The 16277-nt window shown below is 34.8% G+C and overlaps 2 protein-coding genes across 2 annotated transcripts; both read left to right on the forward strand.

Annotated features, from left to right (window-relative positions):
• Positions 1 to 646: 646 nt before the first annotated feature.
• LOC128221147 (uncharacterized) lies at positions 647 to 4079 on the forward strand. Its single transcript, XM_052929604.1, has 2 exons — positions 647 to 921; positions 1465 to 4079. The coding sequence occupies exons 1-2, from the start codon at positions 790 to 792 to the stop codon at positions 2449 to 2451; spliced, it is 1119 nt and encodes a 372-aa protein (XP_052785564.1). The 5' UTR covers positions 647 to 789; the 3' UTR covers positions 2452 to 4079.
• Positions 4080 to 7629: 3550 nt separating this feature from the next.
• On the forward strand, positions 7630 to 12448 carry LOC128222236 (uncharacterized). The gene is made up of 2 exons (XM_052931181.1): positions 7630 to 7888; positions 9532 to 12448. Exons 1-2 carry the CDS (start codon positions 7757 to 7759, stop codon positions 10513 to 10515), a joined length of 1116 nt encoding a protein of 371 aa, XP_052787141.1. The 5' UTR covers positions 7630 to 7756; the 3' UTR covers positions 10516 to 12448.
• Positions 12449 to 16277: the final 3829 nt, after the last annotated feature.

Genomic DNA, 16277 nt, shown 5'->3' on the forward strand with positions numbered 1-16277 from the left:
TATTCACTCCATTACTGGGAAAAGTTTGATATCTAAATAAATGTTTGTTTGATCGATAACAATTCAACCGTAATACTAATGAAAGTTGTTGTTCCTGTTGTTGTTAATGCTGCTGCTGCAACTGCTGCTGTTTGTTTTCGATGTTGCCGTTGCTGCAGTTGTTTTTAGTGTTGTTGTTGTTCCTGTTGTTGTGGTTGTTGCTGTTGTTGGATTTTTATATGTAACAAAGCATCAGCTTTTAACGTTATGGATTTATTAAAGAAACAAGCCAAGTTGAGGGAGGAATCAATCAATTTATTAATAAAAAATAAGGTACTTTGAACAACTGATCTCCTGATATAAAAACACGTCCATACGGAAAGAAAAATGAAGGCGGCGAGATTGTTACAAAAAATGTATTTGCTTTTTGGAAAAAATGACCCCTCGTTAGTAATATTCATTAACTTGATCACATAAATGATGACGCAGTTTGGCTGGTTTCTTATGAATAAACGATGCGTGCTACGCGCTGCGTAGCATCCTGTCTTATTGGGCCTTTCATACAATTGGTTGTAATATTTGTCCTATTACAGTCCCTTGACAGTCATAAATGGACGGAAGAAAACACTTAAAATTATAAAAGTAAAGGACCACAAGTTATGCAACACTTGTTCTTAAGCAAGCGTACAGTTTACTTCTAATGCAGCAGAACAATTGTAACTATTTTTAAGAGACGGATCAGAATTCTAAAGATATAGATTAATGAAAATACAGAATTTTCTAGAGACGGTTTCTTAAATAGACTGAAACATGTTCGTTTGGTGTTTCTCCCTGGCGCTTGTGCTCCTCCCTGCTGCCGCCGTGGGTGATTTAGAAGCACTTACTTTAGAAATATCGAACCTCGGGCGTAAAGTGGATTCATTTCAGTCGTTTGTGCTTCAGGTAATTATTATTATTATTATTATTATTATTATTATTATTATTATTATTATTATTGTTATCATTATTATTATCATTCTTATTATTATTATTATTATTATTATTATTATTATTATTATTATTATTATTATTATTATTATTGTTATCATTATTATTATTATTATTATTATTATTATTATTATTATTATTATTATTATTATTATTATTATGCGGTGGTGGTGGTAATGATGGCGTTGCCAGTGTTACTAGTAGTGTTTGTGGTAGTTGAAGTAGAAGTTGTATCAGTTGGAGGGGTGGTGGTGATATTGGTGGCGCTGTTGTTTATGGTGGTTGTGGTTGCGGTGGTGATTGTAGTAATGATTTTGGTGGTGTAATAGAGGGGGTGGTGATGGTGCTGATGATGGTTGAAGTTAATGTTGATGTTGTCGTGGTGGTAGAGGTGAAAGTTACATTGAGTAGTAAGATAAAATAAATAAAAGATAGAAAAATATCTTAAAGAGCGAAAATACATGTATTAAGTGCTAAAAGCAAAATTGTTCATTGCAGGATATTTCGAGCATCAAAGACAAAATTAACAAAATGGATTCCAAAATAGACGCGATTATAAGACAAGACCATATTGAAGAAGACAAAGATCAAGCACAACCTGGAAGCCAGACTCATGAAGCCTCATCTTTTAATGACAAAATCGACCCCATGGGTTTACAGGAGCAGTTAGATAGAATTAAGAGAGGCTTTCGCGAGGAGAAAAAATGGATTCGACATGACTTAGATGATCTGAAAGGCATTTCACAGAATCTTCTTGTTGGAAAAGACCAAATTGCGGAATACCTCCTAACGTTAGAGACAAACGTCAACACATTTCTTAGTAAAATCATTGGTGAGTTGAAAGATGGAGTTCTCGACATAACCAAAAACGTACAACGCGATTTGAACACGTCTATTGAGCGCAGCGCCGTTAATGTTGATGAAAAAGTTCAATCGTTTAAACAACTTGTTCAACGAACAGACACGATCTGTAAGTCTAGCTCGGACACGATTACCAAAACGCTGACAACAGTTCTATCTGTATCAGAGAACACCATTGAAGGCTACCTGAAGAAGACCAGTCTGAACACTGTCAACCTTATCAATGCTGTGAAAGAAGACATCAATATAATCAAGGAAAACACTGCAAAAATCATGGCAAAGTCACATGATATGACTCGGGCGCGCCTTGCGAACGAAAGTGATTACAGAAACGGTGTGCAAGGACGTTTGGAAATACTACATGGCAGCGAGTGGGGAACAGTTTGTGATGACGGATTTGATCTAGAAGACGCAAAGGTTGCTTGCTTAATGATCGATTCAAAATTCGTCTACTATGGATATATTTCAGAAGCGTATTATGGTCGCGGAACTGGAGCGATTTGGCTCGATGAAGTGGCATGTACTGGTGAGGAGCGATCTCTATTTCACTGTGAAGGTGATGGCATTGGTGAACATAACTGCAACCACGGCGAAGATGTTGGTATAAAGTGCTGGTACCGATAGTTAAAGAGATTCTAAATATGTTTATACGTTCCCTGTTGGAGTATTTAAGCAGTCAAAATAATTACATGGGTTTTGAACAATATCCCAGACGAAGTGTAGTTTTATAACAATTTTCTATTATATCTCATCCAAATTGGACACTGTATTCAAGGAGAACAGGAGACATACTTCAAGACACGATAATGACATTAACAGCTATTGTATGTTCGGGAAGGTACATACAATGATGAACAACATGTATGATTATATCCATAATTTGTTTTCCAGAAGAAAGATATAAATAAAAATACTTACTTAAATTAATGATGTGCTCCTTGTCAAATGCTTTACATTGAACATGGCAACCCAACTCAAATCAATTGAGTGTGTAATAGCCGAGGTTAAATATACATGAACTTGATATTAAGCATAAACTAGCATATGTACAAAGATTTCAGTAGAGCATTAGTTTGAAAATAAAATCAGACGAAAAACAGAAAAAACTCTTTGCATGTGCCAGTGGCATTCGAAGGGGAGTGTATACGCTTACTGTTTATTTCTAAGACATAAAAAACTATGTTTGTTATATATGGAATATTATTATTTCTCAGTCACGATTGGGACTGCTGAACATAAATAATGATACATAAAATAATTAATACTTATATTTAGGTCGAAGATACCAATATGGCTTTAAATATGTTCAATGTATAGTAAATGTCATGAATTTAACTTTGCAAAGCCTTTTTTAGGTCGGAAATACATGTAGTACGATGAAAATGCAAGAGAAAAAGTAAAAAAAACAAATCGTGATACATTGTTTGTATAAGAAGGCACCGGCTTCTTAAACTTATATAAAATAAACAACAGAAACAAGCTAATTAGCCAAACACAAAGGTTATTAGTATGTTGTACAGAGATAAAGAAAACATAGTTACTAGATTAAACGTCAACCGGACTTATAGTATACCACCGAAGACACGTTGTGGTTACAACCTTTCGACTGTCGGCCCTTCTTTGTTTATTTGAATTTGACACTTCCGTTGCCTTGATGATGATATCTTGGCTAGTCTACATCCGTTTACAACAAAAAATGAACGCGTTTTTAAAGGACTCATGTTATAAGTCAAGTGCAGTTTAAATACGGATACAATAGTGCCATAGTAGTATATCTCAGTCACGTTTAGGACTGGTGAACATAAATAAGGATACGTAAAATAAAAAAATAATTATATTAAGGTCAAACATACCAATATGGCTTTAAATATGTTCAATGTATAGTAAATGTCATGAATTTACCTTTACAAAGCCCTTCTTGAGGTCAGAAATATATGATGTACGATGAAAATGCGAAAGAAACGTAAAAATTCGTAATATGATATTTGTGAAATCAACATCATATTATAAGTCAAGTGCAGTTTAAATTGAATACTTGGAAAGATAACAATCTTAGTTTCACAACAGGAAAAGGGAAAGTACCGCATAATTTTACCACTTAAGTGGCAACCAGTTAGGAGTATTTCTACATGTACAAGCTTTAACGGAATGTCATATAATTTATTTAAGATATTCAGTCCACAACTGGTTTAATATAATGTTTAGAAAATGTTGTTTGATTTTGAGATAATAAATCACCGTTATACAAAGAAGGTCGTTGTTATTCTTGTTTATAATATTGTTGCTGTTGATGTTATTGTTCGTGTTGGTGTTGGTTGTGGTGTTGTTGTTTTTTTGTTTTTGCTAACCATTGAATAACGCATATCAAATCAACTCATATTCTATTGCTTCCTTTTTATATAAATGAAATGATATCGGTATATGGCATTTATGAACAAAATTAATAAATGATCGATTCGTGCTCAAATATTAATGAACTTGATATTGATTGTAAAATATCATGTACACAATAAATGCATTGATGCTAGATTCGTTAAAGAAAACACAACGAATATCGTTAATGTAAACGTTAAACATACTTTCTATATGTGCCAGTGGTCAATGGTATTGGCAGGGACGTGTAAACTCAAGCTGTTCATATGGAAAACGGTTTTATCACATGAGCCAGTGGTCAATGGCATTTGCAGGAGCGTGTAAACTCAAGCTGTTCATATGGAAAACGGTTTTATCACATGAGCCAGTGGACAATGCATTTGCAGGTGCGTGTTAACGTAAGGTGTTCATATGGAAAACGGTTTTTATCACATGAGCCAGTGGACAATGCATTTGCAGGGGCGTGTAAACGCAAGCTGTTCATATGGAAAACGGTTTTTATCACATGTGCCAGTGGTCAATGGTATTTGCCGGGGCGTGTACACGCAAGCTGTTTTCATTTGTAGGGGCGTGCAAATGTAAGCTATTTATATGGAAAACGGTTTTATCATATGTGCCAGTGGTCAGTGTCATTTGCAGGAGCGTGTAAACGCAAGTTGTTCATACGAAAATCGGTTTTTTATCACATGTGCCAGTGGACAATGTCTTTTGCTGGGGCATGTTAACGGAAGCTGCTCATACGGTTTTTATTACATGTGCCAGTGGTCAATAATATTTACAGGGGCGTGTAAACGTAAGGTGTTCATATGAAAACGGTTTTCATCACATGTGACAGATAATCATAGCATGAGTCACATTACGCAAGTACAATCAAAATGATGTTTTAAGGTCGAACATGCTCAAATTGCTTGAAATATACTTTATATAAAGTATATATCTTGAATTAAAATTTGCTAAGCCCTTCTCGGTTTCAGAAGTACATGTAGACCGATGCACATTCAATCAGAAAAGAAACAATCAGACACTTTGTTTGTATGAGGAACAACCAGTTTCTTATACTAATAAAAAGAACCAACAAAAACAAGCCAATCAGTCGAACAACGTAGGATATTTCAATATAAATAATTAATGTCAAATATACTCATAGGACACCACAAACAATCATGTTGTAGGTACTGCCTTTGGAATGTCGGGCTTACTTTGTTTATAAGAATCTTATACTTGACTTGTCTTTATAATGAGTAATCAGCTAGTCTGCTTCACACAACAATTCAATATTGAACGCGTTAAAGGCCTCGTAATGTAGTGTTGAGTAGGTACTTATAAAAACATATAAATCGTAGTTTCACATCAGGAAATGCAAGAGAATAACATATTCATTCCATTAATTAAGTGGCAACGAGTAAAACGTTTTACTGCAAGAGAGGTTTTATTTGTTAGCTAATATTTTATACCACCGGTACTTGACACACACTTTTTTTAATGTTCTTAAACGGCTATATACTATAATAAGATATAAGGTCTCCAACGGAACAAAAACATCATTCTGAACAAACAAGAACACTGCTGCAAGAAACGATCAGATCACGGTTATCTCTGTGTCGTCGCCATTTGAAAGCATCAGTTCAAGCGTTAACGCTTTTTATTTCATTAAAATCCCTCAAATATGTTATCGTGGACAGGTTGAGTTTTTCTAGTAAATGAAGGTCATTCGTAAGTTACACAAATCCTTATTAAAATGTCATCAGTGTCGTTGACATGTACATCGGGAACACTTTACTCCCATGACTACCAAAACATATGACTCGGTATGATGAGAAATTTATATAATTATACAAGTTCATTCATTATTATGGACAATGTGGTATGGAAATTAAATAAAACCGCCAGTTCAAGCCATTTGTTTACTTCCGGGTTTATGACAATTGACGAATATTTTCGCCTTTTTCTATATCATTTTAACATAATAAAATTTAATATTAAATTTATACAACTGCAATGATATTTACCTGTCAAAACTCGACAGAAGCATCCTCGAAAAGCAGCAAATGAAGACAAAAAACGTAAATGTTTGAAAATTTCTTGTTTGTCAATTACTAACCGGAAATTACGTATATATGCATAAGGGAGATAACCTTGTTGTTATTATACTCGTCGCTATCGGTAACATCGTTGTCGGAGAATATGTATATTTTATGGATGCAATTTAAACAATTGTTGTACGTTAAAATTTAGAAATCTAACAAAGAAATGGTGACTTATACCAATTAAAGTCAGTGAAATAAATCAACAAAACTTTAAACACGTTTTTCTCGAAATTGAATTTGCCGACTTTGTACCCCTTTCTACAGGCGTCGTCACAAATAATTCTCTTGCGTACGTAAAAATGTACAGAATGAACCAGCAAGCATTTTCGTAAATGAGTCGATTTAACTCCAAAATTGGCTGTCTGCATTCGGAAAACAATAGCAATACTGTTATTGTCCAAAACAAAGTATCGGGTGGGGTTTTTACGCAAGAGAACGGTATTAAATAATTGTTTTGAAGCAAAAATGCATTGAGTGAGTCGGGAAGCCTAGTAAGAACCTGCATTGTTTTCACGAGATATTTTAGTACAGACATTATTTTGATCTAAAACAAGCGTCTTCGTAAACGAGCAATTGCTCTTCATTCGTTGCACAAGGTCGTTTCTAAAAAATATCATTGAAACATATAGAAAACAGTGGTAATACTCACCGAATCGAGGTCGTTTATCACTCAAAACAATGAACCGGGAAACATGGACGCACCTGACATTACTGCCCTTGAGCTTATAACTGTTTGCATTTTATGTCTAGATAAAGGCTGTATATTTTCCTGATACATGACTCACATTTATACGAAGGGAGGATATTGATGCTATTGCTATTTTTGTTGAATTTGGCTGTGATGGTTGCTAGGGTGTTGTGTAAACCGTATAATATAAAGTCCCAATAAAATCATCATTATTTCATTTAATACACAATAACATTCCTCTATAAATAAGTGCTGGATTGGGAAAAGTCAGTGAACAAAAACGTCACTGGATAATTAGTCTACCTTAAATTAATTAAAAAAAACATGTAGCTATCAATACATATATGGGTTACCGGTTTGGAAGGGTCAGTGGAAAAAAATACTTCACAAGGAAAACTCATCTAGTTTATAAACACAATAAAATCGCTTTCAATAATTGTTGCCTATTTAGAACGGTCAGTAAACATACTACACTGGGGAAATCTCTAATTGTATACATTTGTTTATATTGTAATACATAACAATTCAAAATACTGTTCCACTCTCGAATAATAAGCGGTTGACAATAATAAACAGACGTAAGGAAACTCTTCAGAAATGTATAAAGGTTAAGGATCGAAATTTATGCAACAATAATTCTTAAGCAACATTTAGCCCAGCGAACAGTTAAGGTTTGCTGCAGCGGAACAATTGTAACCATTCTTATGAGACGGATCAGAATTTTAAAGATATAGAAGAAAATACGGAATTTTAAATAGATATTTTTCAAATTGACTAAAACATGTTTGCTTGGCGTTTCTATCTGGTGCTTGTGCTCCTCTCTGCTGCCACCGCGAATGATTTAGAAGCGCTTACTTCGGAAATATCAAACCTCGGGCGTAAAATGGATTCATTTCAGTCGTTTGTATTTCAGGTAATTATCATTATTATTATTATCATTATTATTATTATTATTATTATTATTATTATTATTATTATTATTAATATTATCATTATTATTATTATTATTATTATTATTATTATTATTATCATTATTATCATTATTATTATTATTATTATTATTATTATTATTATTATTATTATTATTATTATTATTATTATTATTATTATCATTATTATTATTATTATTATTATTATTATTATTATCATCATTATTATTATTATTATTATTATTATTATTATTATTATTATTATTATTATTATGTTATTATTATTATTATTATTATTATTATTATTATTATTATTATTATTATTATTATTATCATAATTATTATTATTATTATTATTATCATTTTTATTATTATTATTATTATTATTATTATTATTATTATTATTATTGTTAGTAGTAGTGGTAGTGGTAGTGGTAGTGGTAGTGGTAGTAGTAGTAGTAGTAGTAGTAGCAGTAGCAGTAGCAGTAGCAGTAGCAGTAGCAGTAGCAGTAGCAGCAGTAGTAGTAGTAGTAGCAGAAGCAGTAGAAGTAGTAGCTGCAGTAGTGGATGAAGTAGGAGTAGCTTTGGCGATGCTGGTGGGGGAAGTGGTGGTGGCGTTGGCAGTGGTATTGGTAGTGGTAGTTGTTGTAGTATTAATTGGAGTTGAAATGGTTGACTTGGTGATGGTGGTGGTTAGAGTGGTGGCTTTGGAGGTGATGATAATGCTGTGTGGTGGGGTGGTGGTGGTTGTGGAAGTGTTTCTGGTTATGGTGGTCTTAGTAGGGATATTGGTGTTCGAAGTAGTGGTGGTGGTGGTGGATGTGGTGGTGGTTGCTTTAGTGGTGGTGTGGTTGCTGTAGTGGTGGTGGTGATGGTGATGGTGGTGGTGTTGGCTGTACAGGTGATGGTGGTGGTGTTGGCTGTACGGGTGGATGTAGTGGTGGTGGTGGTGACTGTAGTTTTGGTGGTGGCGGTTGTAGTGGTGGTGGTGGTGGTGGTGACTGTTGTTGTGGTGGTGGTGGTTACTGTGGTGGTGGTGGTGACTGTAGTAGTGGTGTTGGTGGTGACTGTAGTGTTGGTGGTGGCGGCTGTTGTGGTTGTGTTGGTGGCGATGGTATTGGTGGCTGTAGTGTCATTGGTAGCTGTAGTGATCGTGGTGGTAGTGGTATTGGTGGTCGGAGTAGTGGTGTGATGGTGGTGGTCGCTGTAGTGGTAGTGATTGTGGTGGTTGTAGTGGTTGGGGTGGTATCATTATTTATTTTGTACCTTTAAACAATTTTTATATTTGAATATTACGTTGTATCTTATCATGTTAATTTCATTCCTTTCCACTTTCAAAAATGATGAAAAAGATAATTGAAATGTTTCATGTATTCTTCTTTTGATTTGTCTTCTTTAATTAATAGTACTAGAGATGTGTTCTTGGCTGAATGTGTTCTTCTTTATACACTCCGACATTTAATATTTGTGGTCAGTAATTAGTGATTTATCAACGAGATTAAATACATTTTGCAGGATATATTGATAATCAAACTAAAATTAATAAATTGCACAGAATGATAAAAAAAATGTTTTAAAGATTGAAAATACATGTATTCTGTTCCAAAAGCAGAAATGTTTATTTCAGGATATTTTGAGCATCAAAGACAAAATAAACAAAATGGATTCGAAAATAGACGCGATGATTGTAAATGAAAAAACCGATAAAGAAAAAGATCAAGCACAATCTGGAAGCCAGACTCATGAAGCCTCATCATTAAATGATAAAATCGAACCCATGACTTTAAAGAAACAATTAGATAGAATAAGGAGGGGCTTTCGCGAGGAGAAAGAAGCGATTCGACATGACTTGGACGATCTGAAAGGTATTTCACAGAATCTTCTTGTTGGGAAAGACCAAATTGCGGAATACCTCATAACATTAGAGACGAACGTTCACACATTTCTCAGTAAAATTATTGGTGAGTTAAAGGATGGAATTCTCGACATAACCAAAAACGTTCAAAACAATTTAAGCACGTCGATTGAGCGCAACGAAATGGGAATTGATGAGAAAGTTCAATCGTTAAAAGAACTTGTTCAACAAACTGATAATATATGTAAGTCAATATCTGACAATATTACCGAAACGCTAACAACAGCTCTATCTGCATCAGAGACAACCATTGTAGGCCACCTTAACGGCACCGGTCTGAAAACTGCCGCCCTTGTCAACGCAGTGACACAAGACTTAAACACAATTAAGGAAAACATTGATACGATTATTACAAATGCAAATATCAATTCTCCGGTGCGTCTTTTAAATGGAAACAAAAGCTTAAACTATATGTATGGACGTTTGGAAATACTACATGATGGCGTTTGGGGGACAGTTTGTGATGACGAGTTTGATGAGAATGATGCAAAGGTTGCTTGCAAAATGATCGATTTAAATTTCACAAAATATATAGTTCGTACACGTGCATACCATGGTCGAGGATCTGGAATGATTTGGCTTGATGACTTGTCTTGTAATGGAGATGAAAAGTCTCTATTTAACTGTCCAGGAGTTGTGATTGGTAAACATAATTGCAACCATGGCGAGGACGTTAGTATTTATTGTCAGTACTGATGGCTTCAGAGATTCTATGTGCGTGTGTATCCTCCCCGCGTGACCCTTGAATTTATGGGAAACCTTCCACTGGTATTAAAGAGTGTCCGAAGCGAAGAGTATCTACGTAACTGGTGCTATTTTAGCTGTACCAAATTATACATTATCTGCAAAGAGAAAAAAAACAACAAACTTAAAGACTCAGTTTTGACTGTAGTATTATGTAGGCGCATGAATAGATGGACAACAAATATGAGTATATCCATTATTCGTTTTCCAGATGGAAGAATAAAAACAAAACAGAAACATACTTATTAAAAGTAATGACTAACTATTTTAAGAATGCTTTACACTGACTGTGATAGTTGTCGACAATTATATTTTGTTAATTAATGATTAATCCTTTGCAAATGCTTTACAATAATTATGACAGCGGTCTACAATTATACTAACTGAACCAAATGACTCATTCCTTTGCAAATGCTTAACACTGAATATGACAGCGGTCGACTATCATACTAACTTATTTAATGACTTACTCCTTTGTAAATGCTTAACACTGAACATGGCAGCGGTCGACAGTCATACTAACTTATTTACTGACTTGCTCCTTTTTAAATGCTTAACACTGAACATGGCAGCGGTCGACAGTCATACTAACTTATTTACTGACTTGCTCCTTTTTAAATGCTTAACACTGAACATGGCAGCGGTCGACAGTCATACTAACTTATTTACTGACTTGCTCCTTTTTAAATGCTTAACACTGAACATGGCAGCGGTCGACAGTCATACTAACTTATTTACTGACTTGCTCCTTTTTAAATGCTTAACACTGAACATGGCAGCGGTCGACAGTCCTGAATCTTCTTAAGAAACCTTATGAACGACGGTGTCAGCATCCAGAATTACACACATGTGATCCATTCTAAAATCGTGTCAATAAAACAAATGGAGAATTCCGGAACCTCCAGGTTAACCTTGCCATGGTCCTAAAAAAAATCTTAAGAAAATTGTATGCCAGGGTATTAGCCAGGTTTTGAAACACACTGTGTTAATGAATAGTATAACTTGTATACTAATTGATATTCCAGTCGCTTTTTCCTATTCTTATGTTACAAATAATGATATATTGTGTTCATATACTGAAACTGTTTCTCTAAATTACAAATATTATGCATGTAGTTTTGTTTTAAACTTTTGTTGAATATTGTACCATATGTGTTATGTATTTTACATCATCTTCTGATGAAATGTAAGGGAAATATATGAATCGAATGGAGCATTACCTTAATATATATCAGTTGCTGTCGTTTGTACCAAAAACATATTTCAATCTGTCTGTATGCAGTCATTATTTAATGGTCAATTATTTTAAGTATGTATTTTCAATTATAAATGGTTTGATGCCATGCACTTCTAGCAATATTTAAGTTATTCAGTGGTCTACATTATATTGTGTAAATTACCCACTTACTGGGCTAGCCACTGCCTGCATCTACAGCTTCACCTGATTAAAATGAATTACGGCTGACTGCTGATTTACTGCAATCAATTTATTGGAAAACTTGGTAATTGCTGCCTTCTCATTGGACAAAATACAATGTTGACCACTTAATAAGCTTATAGCACGTACTATTTATGTTTATATGTGAATAATAAAAACACCACAAACTTACGTTACTATGAGAGCTGTAAACTTACATTGTCTGGTTTTTAACAACCCCAAAAATATATTTAAAAAAAAATAGATAACATTATGAAATACTTCGAAAACATTTGTAGTTGCTGTAGATGCTTATCCGGTAGTTAGTCTTGTTTTTTGTTATATTGTTTTACTTTATAATACACAATAATTTAATCACTTCAAAATACTATAATGTACATTGTATATGTATTTGTCAACTTGGGCCATGGCCGTCTGGATAGTTTGTAAATAAACAGATGTATCATTTGTGTTCCGTTTATTACGCTTTATGTCCCGCTATTTTGTTCGCCTGTACCTTGAATTGGAATAACGAACAGAACCGAACAAAATTTATTCGATTTAAACCATTACGGTTTCTCATATAAAGATATACAAAATAGTTAAATACAAATGTTAAACAATAAGCAATACACGAGTATGAGTTGGTACATATTAACAAACTGATACTTAAATATTAATTAAGCAGTGCATAAGCTCATAAAGATGAAAACAAGAGAACAAATTATATTATTTAATCACATCATGGATATATTATGCAAAGATCATACAGTGTTGTTTAATATGTTATTTCTAAATCTATATGCATTAAGATTGTTTAAAGCTGCACTCTCACAAATTGACCGTTTTGACAACTTTTTAATGTAATGGAATAGGCTAAATTTTGCGCGAATGTCTAAAAACAGTGATATAAGAAGGCTGACTTAAGATTAGATTAAAGTGTTTCGTATTTATGGTCGGAAATTTGTGTTATATACACGTTACAACGGTTTAAGAAATTTTTTCGGCCGTTTTTTGAACGATTGAGATCTGTTCCGACTACGATTTTCAATATATTTCCGATAAATATATTTTAAAATAAAATAGCAATTATACCCACGTGTGTAAGAGTATATACAAGGCACAGCTGCACTACGGAAATGTCGACAGCTCATTTTCTCTGCACCATAGGTAACTGTTGGAGCTGGCGTTAAGTGGCCGTGTACTATCAAGTCAGGTCAAGATGCCTGTATTCCTCATTCGACTGCATTCATGGATATAACACATGGGGCGATTCAAGGCTTCGACGTTAGAGGGGGCTTAACTTAGGGGAGTAACCTTTTGACTTGCGCCCCTCCCTCAGAACCGATTTGTTTTTTGTTCAAAGTGTAAGGAAGGGGTTTGGGGGTAATTCCCCAAGAAACGTTTTTCAATTGTTAGTCCAAAATCGTGCATTTTGGGCGTTTTCATTACGTTTTTATTAATCTTGGAAGATTTAAGTGGGGGCGCGCGCCTGGTGCGCACCCCCCCACACACACTTGGATCCGCTAGTGTAACATACATAAAAAACGTAAGCAGTATGATAAAAACTTTTAATTATTTATTTGAGTTGTTTTTAAAACAGTATCATATAGGAAAAAAAACAACGATAAAATGTAAATTGTGTTCAACGATCAATATAACCAAACAAACTATTTAAAGCAGATTGTCTATTATGAGGTATATGATATAATTGAATTGAAGGCATTGATACCAAAATATGCTGATTCTGAGACAAAATCTCAAAAAAGTATCAAAACTGTCAATCTGTGAGAGTGCATTTTGAAATAAAGCGAATGCAAGGAATGGCATTTCCAACAGCACTTCTCGATTATGAATACTGCCGCACTTCTTATGCTTAACTTCGCACGAGTCAGATTTGACGTGATGACTAATTTAGCATTCGAAAAACCAAGGCCATTTCCATCGATAACAAAACCGGATGTACACCGATATAACAGTAGAAGTAGTTCGTAACATTTTAAATAATAGTATTTATTATTTTTAGTGTTCAAACGTGTTGTCACGTGTATTTTGAATATCTAAGTTTAATATGATTGTTCGTGAATTATATTAGTGAACAACCAAGTAAGATTACAAAGAGTAATGACATTAAGTTTAACTGTTAAATTTTAATTACTACGCGATTTATTTGCAGCGTAGTTAAATGTAAATATTTCTAACATTGCAAACATCCATATACATCCGAGGTTGTTTTCGATCGAAAATGGCCGAGAAGTTCCGAATGCTGATTTAGAAAATTGAGTAGATCATGAAGTCCCTATAGTGGAAATTCAGGGACCTCTTTGTTAAGCTTGCCATAGTCCTGGAAAGAAACTATAAACTGAAGACACATATATATGTAGGGTTTTAAAGGGGACAGTGTTGCAGAAAAGGAACAGGGTGCTAAGGGGAAAAAAGGCAACTTGTGTCGGACTGTTAACAATTCGAAAATTATTTTTACTGAAACGATTAGTGCTTAATTAAAGTAATTTGCCAAATGTGTGAAGTTTTTATTGATTCATGAGTTTTAATTAGTTTTAAATCTTAATTAAAACAAATGAAATATTTCACTATCTTACATATTTAATTCTATGCAGACAGGAGGATGCATTTAGAGAGAAGGTATCTACCAAAACAAAAGAAGAGATACACAGCCATAGCTTACTAGCTGAAAATCTAAATACATAGAAATGAAACCAACAGTTTGCTTTGGACACGGGCTATATATTAATTAGTACCAATCAATATTCAAGTAGCTTTTAAATGCTATTGGAAAATACGTTAAACGTCGCTGTGTTGATGAATAATACAAAGTGTATACTAGTTGAATTTCCAATCGTATGTTTAACTATTTTAAATTGTACAAATAAACATATATTGTGTTTATATTTTGAAATTTTTTCTTCTTTCTAAATAACAAATAGTATGCATGTATTTTTGTTTTAAATTTTCGTTTAATATTGTTCCATATGTTTCATGTATTTGAAATCATCAATGTAAGACAAAAGGTATGTATTGAATGTAGCATAACCATAAGATATATCATTTGCTGTCATTTTTATCCCACATTATGTAATGGTTAAATATGTTTTGTATATAATTTAAAAAAATGCATGGTTTGATGCCATGCACTTCTAGCAATATTTAAGTTCTTCAGTGGTCTACATTATATTGTGTAAATTACCCATTTATTGGGCCAGACACTGCCTGTATCTACAGCTTCACCTGATTGAAATCGATAACGGCTGACTGTTGATTTACTGGAATATCTTTATTGGAAAACTTGAGAAATGCTGCCTTCTAATTGGACAAAATACAATGTTGACCACTTAATCAGCTCGACGCACGTATCAGTATCTTTTTTATATGAGAATTATAAATACAGCACAAACTAACGTTGTTTGGTGGTGGATGAAATGCTTGTTGGTGGTGGAGGTAACGTTGGTTGGTGGTGGAGATAACGTTGGTTGGTGGTGGAGGTAACGTTGGTTGGTGGTGGAGGTAACGTTGGCTTGTGGTGGTGGTAACGTTGGTTGGTGGTGAAGGTAACGTTGGTTGGTGGTGGATGTAACGTTGGTTGGTGGTGGAGGTAACGTTGGTTGGTGGTGGAGGTAACGTTGGTTGGTGGTGGATGTACCATTGGTTGGTGGTGGAGGTAACGTTGGCTGGTGGTGGATGAAAAGTTGGTTGGTGGTGGAGGTAACGTTGGTTGGTGATGGAGGTAACGTTGGGTGGTGGTGGAGGTAATGTTAGTTGGTGGTGGATGTAACGTTGGTTGGTGGTGGAGGTAATGTTGGTTGGTGGTGGAGGTAACGTTGGTTGGTGGTGGAGGTAACGTTGGTTGGTGGTGGAGGTAACGTTGGCTTGTGGTGGAGATAACGTTGGTTGGTGATGGAGGTAACGTTGGTTTGTGGTGGATGAAACGTTGGTTGGTGGTGGAGGTAACGTTGGCTTGTGTTGGAGGTAACGTTGGTTGGTGGTGGAGGTAACGTTGGTTTGTGGTTCAGGTAACGTTGGTTGGTGGTGGAGGCAACGTTGGTTGGTGGTGGATGTAACGTTGGTTGGTGGTGGAGGTAACGTTGGTTGGTGGTGGTAGTAATGTTGGCTGGTGGAGGACGTTACGTTGGCGGGTGGTGGTAGTAACGTTGGCGGATGGCGGAGGTAACGTTGGTTGTTGGTGGGAGTAACGTTGGCTGGTGGTTGAAGTTACTTTGGCGGGTGGCGGAGGTAACGTTGGTTGGTGATGGAGGCAACGTTGGTTTGCGGTGGAGTCAAC

Source organism: Mya arenaria, chromosome 16, assembly GCF_026914265.1.
Source record: "Mya arenaria isolate MELC-2E11 chromosome 16, ASM2691426v1".
Lineage (NCBI taxonomy): Eukaryota > Metazoa > Mollusca > Bivalvia > Myida > Myidae > Mya > Mya arenaria.